Raw genomic sequence first — 16,338 nt, 5'->3', positions numbered from 1 at the left:
AAATAATAATATTTTTATTATTTGCAGGGTGAACCTGGATTGCCCGGAGGCCGTGGACTTCCAGTAAGTCATATATGAATGATTTTAATTGCTAGATAGCATGATGGAAAACAAGAAAATCTCTTAACTTAGTTCTCAAGGAACTCTGAGGTAGTAGAGTAACACTTCTATTTTTGCATTGGTACAGATTCAGTTATTCAAAGGCATTTAAGGCACATGCTTTAGAAAATGGAGTCTCTAGTTGATGTAATTTATTTTTTTATAACCCCATTACAAAGAGTTCATTGCATTCAGAATAACTGATTTATCTGCATACTCTAAGAGGAAGGAGAATTTCTGTGAATGGATCAAAGTTTTTGAGAACATATTTTCTAACAATTTCGATCTCTTTATGGAAGTGAAGAAGAGCCCTCAGACCGGGAAGTCCATGGTTTACATGGGCATGTTAGCCCAAGAAGGGCCAGGTTTCAGCTCCTTATCACTATATACGTTTAAAAGTTTGTATGTCTGAAATATGAGTGCACGAGAGAGTTTTTTTTTTGATGGTGAAAGACACAGCATAATGTGAGAAGAGGATTTCAAAGAGAACTGTTCAGTTTTGAATTCAGAGAGGGCTAAGTATTCAGGTTTGGAGGCTGAGAAGAATTGTCAGGTTCAAGACCTTCCAGAATTGGAGAACTGGATGATTCTAGACATAGAGAAACTGAAATTGTAAAGGAAACCCTTTAAAAAGCTGGGAACTGGAACAATTGGAGGGTATCGTGTCCTGATATATGGTTTCAGGAGATTAAGAATTGATCCTTCCCTGAGACTGGAATTGTTGGGACTAAGTATTAGGTTTGCTCTATTCCATCTTGATCCACAACTTTGTAGCCCTGACTGTATGTTTTCATTTTTAACTGTGACTCATTAATTTTTACTATTATTTATATACAGATTCACTCAAAATGCTTAGGCATAAAAGAAAATGTATTCTTTATCTTGAAGAACAGCTTACATTTAAAAATGTTCAAGCTTAAGGTACATCATTCCATGCAGATATATTCCTTTATTTTCCAAGGATACATGTTCCTTAGCTGAAAATCTGAAACGTAGGACAACTGGAGTACAAACTTGTGACAGCTAGTGGGGTCTGTGTATCCATAACATAAGCAAACCATGGTTACAGAAGTAGCAAAACTGAGAGGGCTGCTAAGCAGATTGAAATAACTGATTTGCCAGTTATTCAGCAGAGTAGATGGTGAAATGATTGCTTAGGACAGTGGTTTGAATTAGCTGCAAAACTAAATAGATAGAATGAAGGAGACAGCTTTAGGTTGCCAGTTCTGTTACTCAGAGGATCAGAAAGAAGTGTGTAAGAAGAAATTTACCGCTTGAGGTGAAAGGTGACTATGAAAAATTAAAAGATGCATTAATGGAATTATTTCAACCTAAAATACATGGTAATGGAAGCTGGGCTGCATTTCTATAGATGTGAAACTTGGGGAAAGTATAGAGCATTTTAACTTCATCCAAAGGGAACCTGCAGAGAATGTTGGTTTCAGGACAGAGTAATAGGAGTGCCTGTTGGAAAGGTGGATGTCAGAAATGTCTTAAAAGGATTTCCCTTCCTTTGGAAGCGGAGTTGCTACTGTGAAAAACCATCAAGTATGCATCACTATAAAGGAAACCTCAGTTGTTCAACCTGCCAGCTCCACTAGGAGTGGAATATATTTGGTCTATAAGAGCTCAAATGGTCCTTGTGAGGTTTGCAGAGAACAGATTTTTCACATGCACACACATTGTGGAGGAAGGTCACCAGTGAATTAGAAACCATATTTGGGGGCTGTAAAAGACAGTGAATTAGAAACCATATTTGGGGGCTGTAAAAGTGATCAGTGGAGGTTACCTGAGTATCATGGGATTATGGGCCACTGTTTTGCAGTTCTAGCTGCTAGTGATCCACTCCAGTGTGCCTTTGTAGTGATTGATTTTTTTTTATTGCATTGCAAGCTGTACTGAGCATGCCTAGTAGAACATGTATGGTAGTGTGGTTGGTAAACAGGTATCACTAATATTGGAATGTGGGGTGGCTGATGTTGTGTGTAAATTTGTGATCTAGAACACAAATATTAATAATTCTCAGATCAAAGGAACTATTTATAGCCAGGAAAGAGGGATATACTGGAGACACCTGCTGTTACTATTGAAAAGTATCATTTCATTGTGGGTAGGTAAAACAAGATATAGCAAATTGCCAGTCCATTTAGTAAATGTGACTCCTGAGTCCCAGATTTTAGGAAAGGATACAGTGTTTGGAGGACTTTGGTGATGGTGATCTGGCACCATGATCATTAGCATGAAAGAGCCAAATCCAGATAGAAAGAGTTCTGCTCAGAATAAACCTCTCTGGGGTATTACATTCATGCAAGCTTCACACTGAGTGAATGGGACTGAATGCTAGAGAGAATAGGCCTCCTGAAACCCTGGGGTTGGTCTGTTAGACCTCAACTACCAGAAATACAATGAACACGCTACAAAAAAGGCAAATTGGTTGCCATGGTTAGATGAAAATCTGGATGCACTTGTCTTTGTGGGCTGGTTTTCTGCACTGGATTCAGCCAGTGGCCTTTGGTGAGCAGATTAGCCCCCAGATACTCATTCACAGACTTATTTTCTCACAAAAAGGGCAACTTGAAACTATTGAAATGCTGTCCACTATTAGAAAATCAAACATCTTGGTTACTCCTGTTCTTTGCCACTGCTTTTTATGACCATTCAATGGGAGTTTTGTCCAAATTGGAACTGCAGGATTTGGTCCCAATAGAAATGTTAAGGACATGAACTTTACAATAGTTCATATCCATTTTTCCTGTCTCTGTTTCTCTTCTTCTCCAGGCCCTTTTCTGAGCCTCCCTCTCTCTTTCTTTCCATTTTTTCCCTATGTCCCCCCCCATCTCTTTAGTCCTTTTTATTCTTTCATCTTCTGCTCTTCTCTTTTACGTACTCCTCTCAAGGGCCATCTCCACAAAATTAGTGCAATACTTCAGATAACCACGTCACCAAACAGACTGATTTCTCTACTCTGGTTAGGTCTAGGGAGATTGGGCTACTAGCTACAGTGTATGTATAAGGCCTCTCAAAGTTAGAATATATCAGAGATACATTTTTGTAGCAGTTACAATTTTTTAGAGGATTTGCTTGTCATACAACTTTTTAAATTTTTGATGTTCACAGAGTTATCTAAAGCCAGCAAAGGCTGTTTGGAGCATATTTAGCCTGCAGCAATAAACATAATTCCATTTTGTAGGAGCAGCAGCCCCTTTACTCTGTTAAATGTTTATATATGCGTTAAGCAACCAGATCTAAACCACTTACCATTATCTTTTTAATACCATGCTTCTGTTGCACTAGAAATCAGAGATTGAGGAAAATGCCAATTATCACATCAATTCAGCGGACTAAAATATTTTTAAAGGAAATAAGACTGTGAGATAGATTCTGAAATACTAGTTCTTACGATTATTAATCTGTAGTAGTGAGATGTTTACATAGTTTACAGTCATTTGGAGGTGTATTACACTTTTCCTATGTTTTTATGCTCCACTGTATACCTGTTGCATTGTGATTACGTACAGACAAACGTGACAGGCATTTCAAGCATCCTGGGTATAGGTTCATTTTCTGAGCAGAAATTATCTGATTTGGCTCATGTTTTAAATATGGAACTCTTATTCTCCTAGCTCCTTCCAAAGCTCTTTCTTAAAAGTAGTATTTTATAATGTCCCCTTACTTTAACATCGTTCGTTTTAAAACTCCCCAACATTCCCTCACCCTATTGAGTACTTCACACCATTCCATTTGATATTTCCAAGACATGTTCAAATGCTCCAATGCTCCAGTGATTTTTGACTCTTATAGTTCTTCACACTATAGCCTACCTTGCTGCTGCTGTGGCACGATCCCTAAAGCTGTTTCATTTCCACTCCCCTTCCCTGCCTCCTCTTTGTTGGTTGGTGAACTCTAGCTGGAGATCTTGAAGAGGATCTGAGACTTTGGGTTTCATAAGGATGATATTTTAGATGAAGTCAAAGTATCATTTTCATTTCTTCAGATCTGTCAAAAGTATTGCTCATATTTACAGAGGAAGAAAAACAAATTTAAGCAGGATATGCAAGTTATGATATGTAGATGCTACTTGTAATAGAACTGTGAGAGAAAAATGTACTGTACATTACAACATACAATGTAAAATAAGAAACTGAAATAGTGGAAATTTGAATGCTTGTATAAAATTCCTGATTGCAAATTAGATTTTGCTACCTGATATTGTTCAGCAAAATAGATACCAATGGTGGTAATTAGCCAATATTATAAGACATGAAAAATACTCATATTTTCCATTCATATGTAATACATTTTTATCAAATACAGTGAAATCTACAGTAAGAACCAACTCCAATAGACATTCCCTGTCTCAAACAACCATTTTAAAGTATCTTCAAGATTTCTAGTACAGTTTTGTACTATCGTTTGTTAAAGACCACTTTCTTCTAAACAAGGCAGTTTAGGTAGTTACTTAAGACAGGATTCCTTGTACTGTGTGTGACGGGTTGAATCACAGAACCCCCCTTGGAAGCTGCCACCTGATGTGCCAAGACTACTTCTGCTCCTGCTTTCCTGCCCTATCATCTTAGGACTTAGTGCCCTGCCTGGTTTGAGCCAGGCTCGCTAGCCTGCTGCAAACCCAAACCCAGGTCTGAATCACATCCCCTAACAGCTGTAGGGTTACCTGAAAGCAGATTACAGAAGTGTTCTTATCTTTAACACTCAGATGCCCAACTCCCAATGGGGTCTAAAACCCAAATAAATCTGTGACTTCATTGGCACTATTCACTTGCATAAAGTTAGGCATATGCTTAAGTCTTACAGGATTGGGGCCGAACCTTGCTATGGAGTATGTATTCTACCTAACAGGAAAAACAGCATTTGTTGCTAGGACATAGCTGATTAAAATAATCAAGAACAACACTGATAGTAAATGTAAACAGGAGCAGCTCGTTGCTTCTCCTGCTCAGCAAGAAGCAGTGGTTTAGTGGCTTTAAGGGACTTAAGAAGGCCTTGAAATAATTGAAATTTTTTCTACTTTATTATTAACCACTACTCATGGAGAAGGAAATGACCACTTCCTTCATGTGTCATCAAGGTGTATCTTTTGGCATAGGTTTCAATGCTTGATAACCAGCTAAACCTATTAGTATTAGTTTCTTCATTCCTTTGCCAGCACATATTTTTGTACTGCAGGTTAGTTTAGTCAAACAAAATTACTGTACTTGCCTGCTGATATTAAGTATCTCATGATAATCTTTATACTAGATGTTGAATATCAGTTAAAATTGCCAAAATACCTACTCAGCAATATCACATGTCAGGATAGTAATGTTTTAATATTCATTCATTGAAGGAATTGTCACAATTTTGTGTTTGATCACCCTAAATGATCCTATTCTTGGCACCCAACAAGATTAAATGTCAGAAAACAAAAATATTTGCTAACCACATTTTTCTTTTTTCAGGGTAAGGGGATTCTTGGACCAGCAGTAAGTATCATTTTATACAATCTACTGTCTGCGATCGCATAACAAATCAAAGTAATAAAATGAAAAGACAGAATAATAATTTTGGCCCTGATGTTCTGTATCTATTCATACATATTTTTACAACTAACATTTTAGACCATTTTAGTCCTTTGGGTGTACAGATGTGTTTCTGAGGGCATAATTTATTTCCTGTTGCTTTGGGAAGATATTTGCCTGTGTACTTAGATCTCTATCATACAGATGATTGTAAATAATTTATACATATTTCTTTCTTTTACTTGGTTATTGTAGGGTCCCCCTGGTGTAGCAGGACTTCCTGGTGAAGTAGGCCGTGTTGGTCCATCCGTGAGTACTGCATTATGTTTGCCAGTAATTTGCATTTTCTCACTGGCTAAAAGACACTGTACAGAAGGAAATATAATTATTATACCATCCAAACATGGTTTAGGATATGAGAACAAAAAAATATACATAAGTATTTCATTTGATTATTTTTCCTACTGGGATTATAGGGGGAGGAGCAGGTTGGTGGAAATCTCGCCAGAAATAAACAAGAATTAATAGCACAAAGATACGTCCATCTGTAATAATAGACTGAAGTGTTTCAAACAGTATTCCACACACAAAAAGAATGCTAAGGATGCAAAGGAAGTCACTAAAAAATTAGGAAAGGGCAAAGTTAAGGTTGTGGCTGTAGAATGTTAACTTTGGCCCCTGGTGTGTATACATTATGTTAAAATCTTTTATTACATGATCACACACTGGTTCTCTCCACGACCCCTGTCTCATGTCCCTGAATAAGGCAGTTCAATATTTCTTTTGATCATCATTCAGTGTGACCCCATTTACTGCACATCAACCAACCCTGCCCTGATTAAGGATTTTTTTTCCCTTTAATTATAGCCTTTTTGTGGCACTGATCTCCAGACTATCTGAATACCTCACAAACATAATTAATTAATTTATCCCCTGGACACCTCTGTGAAGTCAAGAACTATTATTATTCCCATTTTCAGAAGGAGAACTGAGACAGAGAGAGATTAAGGGCTAGTTTGTACAATTTAAGTACATCCCATCCATTCACAAAGCCATGAGGATGGAGCAGTCCCTGTTGTCTCCTGAGCACGTAGCACTTATATTTCACATCTTCAGAGCTCTTTAGAGACATTATGGGTTACACTCTTACTGGAATCAGAGGTGAAACATAGTTCCACCACTCCTTAGGTAGACCAGAAAATAAACTGTAACTCAGAATCTTAATTTCTTTACTTGATCAGGAGTGAGAGGGAGTAGTAGAGTAAATTACTTTATCCCTTTTTGTGGAACAGCTTATTTGCCACTGTTTACATAGATACTCTGACCAGTGAATAGATGTCCCTCGTCCCTGCCCACCTACCCACTTTTTCACAGTGGTGGTTACCAGGCAAATGTTAGTAAGGGCAGGTTCAGCATGATGTCTTATTTTAGTTGATCGTTTTCCTTCAGTGTGAACCTTTCAAAACACTTTTCGGTCAGTCAAATCAAATAAGAACACAGTTAAAAGGTGAGTCCAATCAATAACCAATAAGACTTGATTTAAAGTAAGACTGTAGTCAGAAAAATGATATAGAACTCCCACAATGCTATTTTTACTGAATTATTCTCTTTCACTTACTTCCATATCAAGTTTTCTCAGTTTTATATATCAAAAGATATTAGAGAGACAGGGCAGATGAGGTAATATATGTTGTCGGACCATCTTCTGTTGATGGAAGTTACAAGCTTTTCATCAGGAGCTTAAAAAACTGAATAAGAACAGTGCTTGGATTCAGGTTTGGGGAAGGAAGCAGCATGTCTTCTTCCCGAGACCTGAAAAAGAGCTCTGTATAGCTCGAAAACTTGTACCTTATAGCAACAGAAGATGGTCCAATAATATGTATTACCTCACCTACCTTGTATCTCTCATATCCTGGGACCAACATGAGTACAACAACACTGTAAATCAAAAGATTCTAATTCTCAGCTTGGGCTTCAAAAATCGAGTTGTACTCTTTCTGACTTGTACATCCTTCCCAGTGATGAAGGTTCTTGATTCAGAAGATAGCTGACAATTTTGTGGATGACACGTGAGACAGAATAGGCTCTAGATTACTTTCAATACTGTACTGGTTCTCCAATGACAACAGTAGTAAAATCTTGGTTTAGGGCTTGCTCTTGCTTCCAGTAAAGACGATTGCAGAGTTCCCATTGGCTTCACAGTACAGGATTAAGTCCTTGTCCTTAAAGCAGGTATGCCTCAAAGACACACACAGAGCAAATAAGGGAGTGTCTGGTTTACACAATTGCTTTTCTGACTATAGCTATACTTTAACAGAGGCTTATGGCATGCATGAGATGGAACAACAGAGAATGCCTCAAGTAATGGACATAGTAAAATATCACCTCCCAAACATCTTGCATACTACGGTACTTGACAGTATTATTTCACTTGTCATTCTACAGAATTCCTTGGGAGATATCAAACAAAATCAAATGCATTACAGTTCAAATGAAATTTCTGTTGTGACCTCTATTGTTCTGAAAATGGCCATTTCATGGCAGATGTCATGTGATATCTTTTTACTCCCTATTAAATTAGTACCAATGATACTGGTGCTCTATATGAAATAAAGAGATGAATGGTGTTATTCAAGAAGACTCCTTATGTACCACATCTTTATTTATTTTAGGATTTTCTATCATGTCCATCATCATAGTATCCACACACTTGAATAATAAAAATAAGTCACATGTTGTTTGAGGATTACTCCACACTCTTAGGAGAACTTCAAGCATGTAATACAAGCAAATACAATCTCACACCCATCTCAACTTAAGTTTATTTCCTTATACTCTACAACCAGACCTGTATTCTTGAAATTTGAGTTTTACTGTTCTAAGATTGGTTGCTTAGTCTGTTCTTTTGTGGTTGCCTCACCTTAGCTGCTGCAGGCCTGAATATACAGCTGTTTTATATATCATTGCCACGAATTAATTAAATTTATTCTAAAATATTAGGGTGATGCTGGAAAGAGAGGTCCTCCAGGCCCACCAGGGCCCCCAGGTCCCAGAGTAAGTGGTTATGTTTAATATATACTAATGTTTGGATAAGTACTGTATCCCTGTGTGACCTATCATTTAAATCAGATTCTGTACCAGATGACTGGAGGATAGCTAATGTGATACCAATTTTTAAGAAAAGCTCCAGAGGCGACCCCAGCAATTACAGGCCAGTAATCCTAACTTCAGTACTAGGCAAATTAGTTGAAACTATACTAAACAACAGAAATATCAGACACATAGATGAACACAATTTAATAAATAGAGATGCCTTATCTCCTAGAACTGGAAGGGACCTTGAAAGGTCATCAAGTCCAGCCCCCTGCCTTCACTAGCAGGACCAAGTACTGATTTTTTGCCCCAGATTCCTAAGTGGCCCCCTCAAGGATTGAACTCACAATCCTAGGTTTAGCAGGCCAATGCTCAAACCACTGAGCTATCTCTCCCGAGAAGAGTCAACACAGATTTTATAAAAGAAAATCATGCCTCACTAATATATTAGAATTCTTTGAGGGGGTCAGCAAACATGTGGACAAGGATGATCCTGTGGATGTAGTATACTTAGACTTTCAGAAAACACTTGATAAGGTCCCTCACCAAAGGCTCTTAAGCAAAGTAAGCAGTCATGAGATAAGAGGGAAAGTCCTCTCGTGGATCAGTAACTGGTTAAAAGATAGGAAACAAAGGGTAGGAATAAATGGTCAGTTTTCAGAATGGAGAGAGGTGAATAGTGGTGTCCCCCAGAGGTCTATACTGGGTCCTGTGGTGTTCAACCTATTCATAAATGATCTGGAAAAAAGGGGTAAATAGTCAGGTGGCAAAGTTTGCAGATGATACAAAACTACTCAAAAAAGTTAAGTCCAAAGCAGACGGCTAAGAGTTACAAAGGACTCTCACAAAACTGGGTGACTGGGCAATAAAATGACAGATAAAATTCAATGTTGGTAAATGCAAAGTAATGCACATTGGAAAACATAATCCCACCTCTACATATAAAATGATGGGGTTTAAATTAGCTGTTACCACTCAAGAAAGAGATCTTGGAGTCATTGTGGATAGTTCGCTGAAAACATCTACTCAGTGTGCAGAAAAGCTAACAGAATGTTAAGAACCATTAGGAAAGTGATGGATAATAAGACGGAAAAATATCATATTGCCTCTATATAAATCCATGGCACGCCCACATCTTGAATACTGGGCGCAGATCTGGTCACCCCATCTCAAAAAAAGATATATTAGAATTGGAAAAGGTACAGAGAAAGGCAACAAAAATTATTAGGGGGGATGGCACAGCTTCTGTATGAGGACAGATTAAAAAGATGGGGACTTTTTAACTTGGAAAGAGACAACTAAGGGCTTGTCTATACTACCCGCCGGATCGGCGGGCAGTGATCGATCCGGGGGGGTCGATTTATCGCATCTAGTATAGACACAATAAATCGACCGCTGAACACTCGCCTGTCGACTCTGGTACTCCACCAGAACGAGAAGCACAAGCGGAGTCAGCAGGAGAGAATCAGCTGTCGATATACCGCAGTGAAAACACCACGGTAAGTAGATCTAAGTACATTGACTTCAGCTATGCTATTCACGTAGCTGAAGTTGCGTATTTTAGATCGACCCCATGCGGTAGTGTAGACAAGCCCTCAGGGGGGATATGATAGAGGTCTATAAAATCTTGCCTAGTGTAGAGAAAGTGAATAAGGAAGTCAGCTGTCAGTGTGGACAGACTGCAGCACTTTCTCTACTCAGCTGTACGAAGACAGGTTTAACTCACAGCGCTGTACAGCTGGAGGTGTAGCCATACCCCTAGTGTGATGGATGCAATGATGCCTGCTGGAGTCTGCAGACAGCCTAAAACAATAACTCTGAGAGACGTGAATTATCCTTTGCATCTCAGTGAAGTGTTAACTCTAAGGCCTACTGCTCTGGTTGGTCCCACCAACAGCACCCAACCAGAGGATTCTGTGTGTCAGGAGGAGAAGTGTGCAGTGGGCCTAGCCCATCAATGCAAGCAGATACACCCTGCCTCCCGGGTTGAGTACTGGGGGCTCACTTGCTGTCACCCCTGCTTCTTCCACGAAGGTGTCCCCTTCTGCCACTTCTCCTACCTCTCTGGGAGGGTGGTTCACCTTCCACTACCACTTCAAGTGGGACCTGGGGCTACTGTGTAGGGTTGGGGCTGGAGCTGTAAGGAGGGGTTAGATTCTTAAGTTGGCGCTGTAGTCCAGTACATCTCTAGTCAGAGCATCAGATGTTTCCAAGTACTGTTTTTGTGATTCTCCTCTGTGGGCCTTTTGAGAGGAGGGATATGTACCATGCAGTATTTTAATTTGCGAGAGGTAGAATTGATGGCAGATCATCATCTGGCAGACAGAGTACATGCTGGGCAATGACACATCAAGTATCTAGGAAATGAGAGTGTCATCTTCATTTCTCTATAAAAGGCTGACCTGCTATCCCTTTGCTAGACAGTCCCAACAGCAATACAGGGATTCTATTTTCTTGAGGCCATATCTCATTTTCCATGGAAAGTTGCTAGAAAATGTGAAGTCGCCATTGTGAAAAATATGAATGATAAAACTGAGAAAAATACCCAGGAAATAAATAGCAACAAACTACACCAGACTCTGCTGCTCCTTCTCTCTTTACACTGAAGATTCCATCCTCCTCAGGCACCACTGCAGTGCACCACCCCCATTCCACTTAAGGCCATTATATTCCCCTAAACTCCCCCAACCTTTCCCAAATATTTGTGCTTCCATGAAAGTCCATCAGTTCTCTCGGAGTCTTATGGCGCTTCCTTACTCAAACAGAAGGCACACCTCTCCATAACAGACTGCCAGATCCTTCCATGAACCCAGACTTGCTCACATGTGGTTATCTTTCTTCCTAACGTACTCCCCAGTCTTCCCTCAGTAGATTCCATGATCCTCTCCTATTCCCATTAAGGCCAGTCCATTTCCTAAGAAACTCATTTTTCTTCTATTGACTGCATCCCTTTTGTACACAGATCTCTAACTTGCAATTCCAATGGCTGATAGAATTATGAATTGTCTATCAATTCTTCTGCTGCGAGAGGGATCCTTTTTTTCTCTAAAGAATTAAGTCTTGTCCTTATGAATGAGATGGTTTTGTTTCGTATTAAATTATCATCAGAATGTAAGAAAGTGCATCTTCATCTGTTTCATTTACCTAGATAACTTCTTTAAGAACGCCAACTCTGAAAACAATTTTCAGTCAATTACAAAGTAGAGATACTTGTGCTGAGAACATAACATAAGATCTGTGGTGCAACTGGACTACATAGCCAACTGAGATGTGGGAGCATTTAATACATAGTATTACAAAATCAGATGCAGCTGTTGATATTTAAAAGAAAAATATGCTATATTTACAGAATACACTGAGTTCATATGTGATTATTAGTCTGAAAGTATACAAAAATATGTATTGGATTACTTTAGTCTAATTCTCACGTGTGGCTTTCAGTACTTAAAAGAAATCTGTGACGCTTCAAAAACAAAGAGTTTTTGCTTTTCAGAAAAGCAAATCCAAGATGGAGGGCAGAATATTGCACACAGGCTCCTGCAATTTATGACAATTAAATAAAGCTCCCTTTGCATATGTCTACACAGCAGTTAAACACCTGCAGCTGGCCTATGTCAGCTGACCTGGGCTTGCGGGGCTTGGGCTCCGAGACTGTAAAATTCTGGTGTTTGGGCTCGGGCTGGAGGCTGGCTTCAGGGACCCTTCCCCCTTGCGGGGGTCCCAGAGGTTAGGATCCAGCACAAGCCCGAACATCTAGACTGCAATTTTATAGCCGCAGAGCCTGAACACCATGACACGGGCCAGCCATAGGTGTTTAAGTGCACTTTTGGGATTTCAGACCCAGAGATTATCTGACATTTCTATATCTTCTGCTTTCCTACACTGAAGTGTCAGGTGTGTTTTTTGTTGTATGAGATAAGGTCATTTTTTTTTCTGTTATTCACTTTCTAACTTTGAACCTTTTTGTCAAATTTAGGGAACAATTGGGCTGCATGAAGGAGATCCACTGGTAAGACATTTGTTCACCTTTTTGAAAAATACAATCTTAAACCAAAATGTACATTTTTAAGTTTCTTATCCATGTTAACTCAATGTGTGGATACTTTTTCAGTGTCCCAATGCTTGTGCACCTGGTCGTCCAGGACACGCTGGCCTAATAGGAATGAAGGTAAGAGAACTGATGTACTGAATCACTGATTAGGGTGAGGGCTTCCTGACCTTTGGGTCTCCCATTATATTGTCCAGAAAGCATGGTGCCAAGATACTGGCAAGATCACTTTCCAAAGCATCTATAGTCCCAAAGCTTCAGACATGCTAGGTATTCCTCCAAGCCTTTTGATTTTATAGAAGGCCTCAGAATGTCAAATTGAAACAAGCATCTTCTTGACTCACACTTACTCTAGTTTCTTTTATGTTCTTTTGTCTGATTTCTGGGGATACTATCCCTATGAGGGGATTACTAATGCAGCGTTGGACACACTGATTTACTGGATCTGGGATTAGGTTTTTCTGAAGGTTGCACTACAGCCCATTTCCGAAAGTGTCTAGGTGTGCATGGAGTTGGGGAGGTGTTACAGAAGGTCAGGGGTGGCTCTATGTTTTTTGCCGCCCCACGCACAGCAGGCAGGCGGCCTTCTGCTGCATGCCTGTGGGCGGTCCGCGGTCACGTGGATTTGGCAGCGTTTCTGTGGGTGATCTACCGGTTCCACGGCTTTGGTGTACCCGCCGTCAAATTGCCGCCGAAACCACGGGACCGGCAGACCTCCCGCAGGCACGCCACTGAAGGCTGCCTGACTGCCACCCTCACAGTAACCAGCAGGCCGCCCCCCGCGGCTTGCCGCTCCAGGCACGCACTTGCTACGCTGGTGCCTGGAGCCGCCCCTGCAGAAGGTACACCTGGAGCGTGGTAGGCAGGCTATGTTGGAAGAGTGGATTTCTCAAATTCTAAATAAATTGTCTGCACTCTTTTTTTATTCCTTTATTTTAGGGTCACAAAGGAGTAAAAGGAGAGGACGGTGAACCAGGGAAACAAGGTCATAAGGTAAGATAACAGTATTTTAATGGGCAAGCAGTAGTTTAATGGAAGGCAATGATTGGTAGCAAAATAACTGCCAGTTTAGCCTATGCTTCAAAAAGAGTCATCTTGTTAGAATCCATCAAAATTATTGATACTTCTGCCAGAAAGAACTGACAGCCCACTTCCTGTATGGCATTTGGGTCACTATCAGCACATTATCTGCTAAGTCATCCCCTCTATTCTGCATTCATTATCACACAGAAATTGGCATTCTCACTTTTCATTTTGACCATTAGAATAATTATTATTGAACTAGCTGCACAATAAAATCAGTATTTATTAATGTTAAAAATTGGGAATTAAGTGCAGAGAGTCTGTAGGAGACTAGAGAATGCTTAGGATGGCACAACTGAGCAGGGAGAGGGCAAAGGGAGAATGAGATGGCAGCATGGGGGGAAAGAGTACATGATGGGGAGGGAGAGGTATAGGAAAGGTCTAGGTAACCACAACAGAGATGAAGGCAAGGACCAAGGACTGAATTGCTTGAAGACTGAACTACATTCTCACCTAAAAACATAATTCATCTGGAATGGGCTTGTTGGATACTTGTGAGGAAATTTGGGGAACCCTGAACTACCTTTGCCCATGCTGTAACTTTTTGGTCCACAGAGGACTTCTTTTTCCAAGGCAGGCAATCTAGCACCTTAAAATACCTTAAAAATAAGGAACAAAGTTTGTGCCATAAACCCCTGCTCCATATCCATATATACAATGAAAAGAATATTAACTTCTCAGAAGTAGTCCCCTCACTTTTCAGAATGCTTGAGCTATAAGAGTTGCCAAATCCTTGTTGTGCCCCAGAACCAACCTCTTGTAAATCAGCCTGGCACTGAGAATTGTAGCTCTGCTCTCTAACAGCATAAGGGAGGGGCGAGGGGGGGGGAGAGGGTGTTCCCTGGTCACCAGAAAGGTGTCTGGATTAATAAGGCACGGTTTAATAATAACAACACTGAAGGATGATGCTGGATTGCATGTGAGGCTATCAACATACACATCCAGTTTTCAGACTCCGACCTAAACCTCATTACAGTTTTTAAAAATCTGAATTAACAAACCTGGGAATACTAACTTTGAGAAAAAGGGAATGATTTAGCTTAAATAAAACATACCCTTGCTACTCTTGAGCAAAATGATCTCCTTATCTTCATTCATTTTCCTTCTTGGAACACATTTCTTCCATGAAGCTTATAAAAAATAATTCAGCAAAGAAAGAAGTCTGCAAATTTTTAATACAGAGAGAGTTGAAATGTGTTGCAATTCCCCTTTAATTAAATGAGCCAATGTATTACGTGCCTTAATTTACTATCTGTCTAATGTTAAGTGTAAGCTCTTTGGGGCAGGAAATGTGTCTATGCTGGGTTTCCTTCAATGCTGAGCATGTTGACAGGGATCAGTGAGTAAGAAGTGGTAACTCTTATGCTGATAGTGTTTTCCCTTTCCTGGTATGGATTTGCTTCAGTTTTCTTTCTTTTGTTTTTCCAGGGTGAGGAAGGTGCCCAGGGAGTCCTAGGTGATGTTGGAGCTCAAGGCCCTCCAGTAAAGTATTTCCTTTTCGAATAGCACTATCAATTTGTTTCATGTCACCATATTTGTTTTTTATAAGCAATTAGACATGAAATAATATTACACATCTATCTTTTAATAATAATATCACACTGATTGTGAATAAAGGTAAAAACATTTAAAACTGTGCATAGTAAAACCTCACAGCATGCCCTTTTCTGCTCTCACGGCTTGGTTCTTGTAATGCTTTCAGATTGTAAATAATTAGTGTGCTCTGGCTTATATTACTTTTTAAACGGCAGGGGGGCAACTAGATGATTGAACTGGGCTTTTCTGACCTTACTGTGCATGATTTTGGTGACCTAGGCCTGAACCCGGAAAGATATATATGTGTGCTTAACTTTGAGACTTACGGTACATCTATACTAACAAAAATAAAACAAAAAACAACACAACCCTGCAGCAGTGAGTCTCCAAGCCCAGGTCTACAGATCTGGGCTTGTGTGATAGTGCTCAAAATAGCCATGTAGATATTCTCACTTGGATTGGAGCTTAAGCTCTGAGACCATGCTTCTCACCATGTTTCAGACCCTGAGCTCTAGCCTGAGAGGGAGTATCTAACAAGGCTATTTTTAGAAATGTGTGCCCAAGTCTGTAGAACTGGGCTCTGAGACTTGCTGCCATGGGTATTTTTGTTTTTTGTTTTTTGCAGAGTAGATGTACCCTTAGACTTTGCAGAACTGAGGATTCTGTGGCCACCACTCCTGGGCAGATTGTGGCATACTCCTTCTATAGTTTCATTGTGACTCCCCCAAGAGTCCTAATTTCACTGTTCCTGTTTGTTCTTCCTTAGCTGGTTCCTCCATGATCAATCCTCCCTCCAGTTCCCATAGCTAGGACATGCAGTAGGGAACAGGAAGGAGCAAGGGGATCACTCCCACAACAGAGCTGGGTCTTAATCATGGCATGCTTACTCCCTTTGTCAGAGTTTGCCTAGTCTCTGGTTTCCTGGTGAGTGAGTCAGGAGAAAGAAGTGTGGATGGTGAGGAT

The 16,338-nt window shown here is 40.0% G+C and overlaps 1 protein-coding gene and 1 long non-coding RNA gene across 3 annotated transcripts in view; one reads left to right on the top strand and one right to left on the bottom strand.

The window, feature by feature from the left end:
- The window catches only part of COL9A1 (collagen type IX alpha 1 chain), a 94,812-nt gene that overhangs the window by 30,983 nt on the left and 47,491 nt on the right, over positions 1–16,338 (top strand). For both annotated transcript variants that reach the window (XM_024114433.3, XM_024114429.3), the window contains 8 exons: positions 28–63; positions 5,556–5,579; positions 5,871–5,924; positions 8,616–8,669; positions 12,685–12,717; positions 12,820–12,876; positions 13,696–13,749; positions 15,268–15,321. In XM_024114433.3, the coding sequence (XP_023970201.2) occupies positions 28–63; positions 5,556–5,579; positions 5,871–5,924; positions 8,616–8,669; positions 12,685–12,717; positions 12,820–12,876; positions 13,696–13,749; positions 15,268–15,321 (366 nt within the window). The remainder of the gene's footprint in view (positions 1–27; positions 64–5,555; positions 5,580–5,870; positions 5,925–8,615; positions 8,670–12,684; positions 12,718–12,819; positions 12,877–13,695; positions 13,750–15,267; positions 15,322–16,338) is intronic.
- The window catches only part of LOC112061417 (uncharacterized), a 49,537-nt gene continuing 39,045 nt past the window's right edge, over positions 5,847–16,338 (bottom strand). Inside the window, exon 5 of the long non-coding RNA XR_002890245.3 lies at positions 5,847–5,980. This is a non-coding gene — a long non-coding RNA (uncharacterized LOC112061417). The remainder of the gene's footprint in view (positions 5,981–16,338) is intronic.

The sequence above is a fragment of the Chrysemys picta genome, chromosome 3, assembly GCF_011386835.1.
Source record: "Chrysemys picta bellii isolate R12L10 chromosome 3, ASM1138683v2, whole genome shotgun sequence".
Taxonomy (NCBI): domain Eukaryota; kingdom Metazoa; phylum Chordata; order Testudines; family Emydidae; genus Chrysemys; species Chrysemys picta.
The sequence above is the reverse complement of the archived record's forward strand: the minus strand, read 5'-3'. Positions and strand labels throughout refer to the sequence as shown.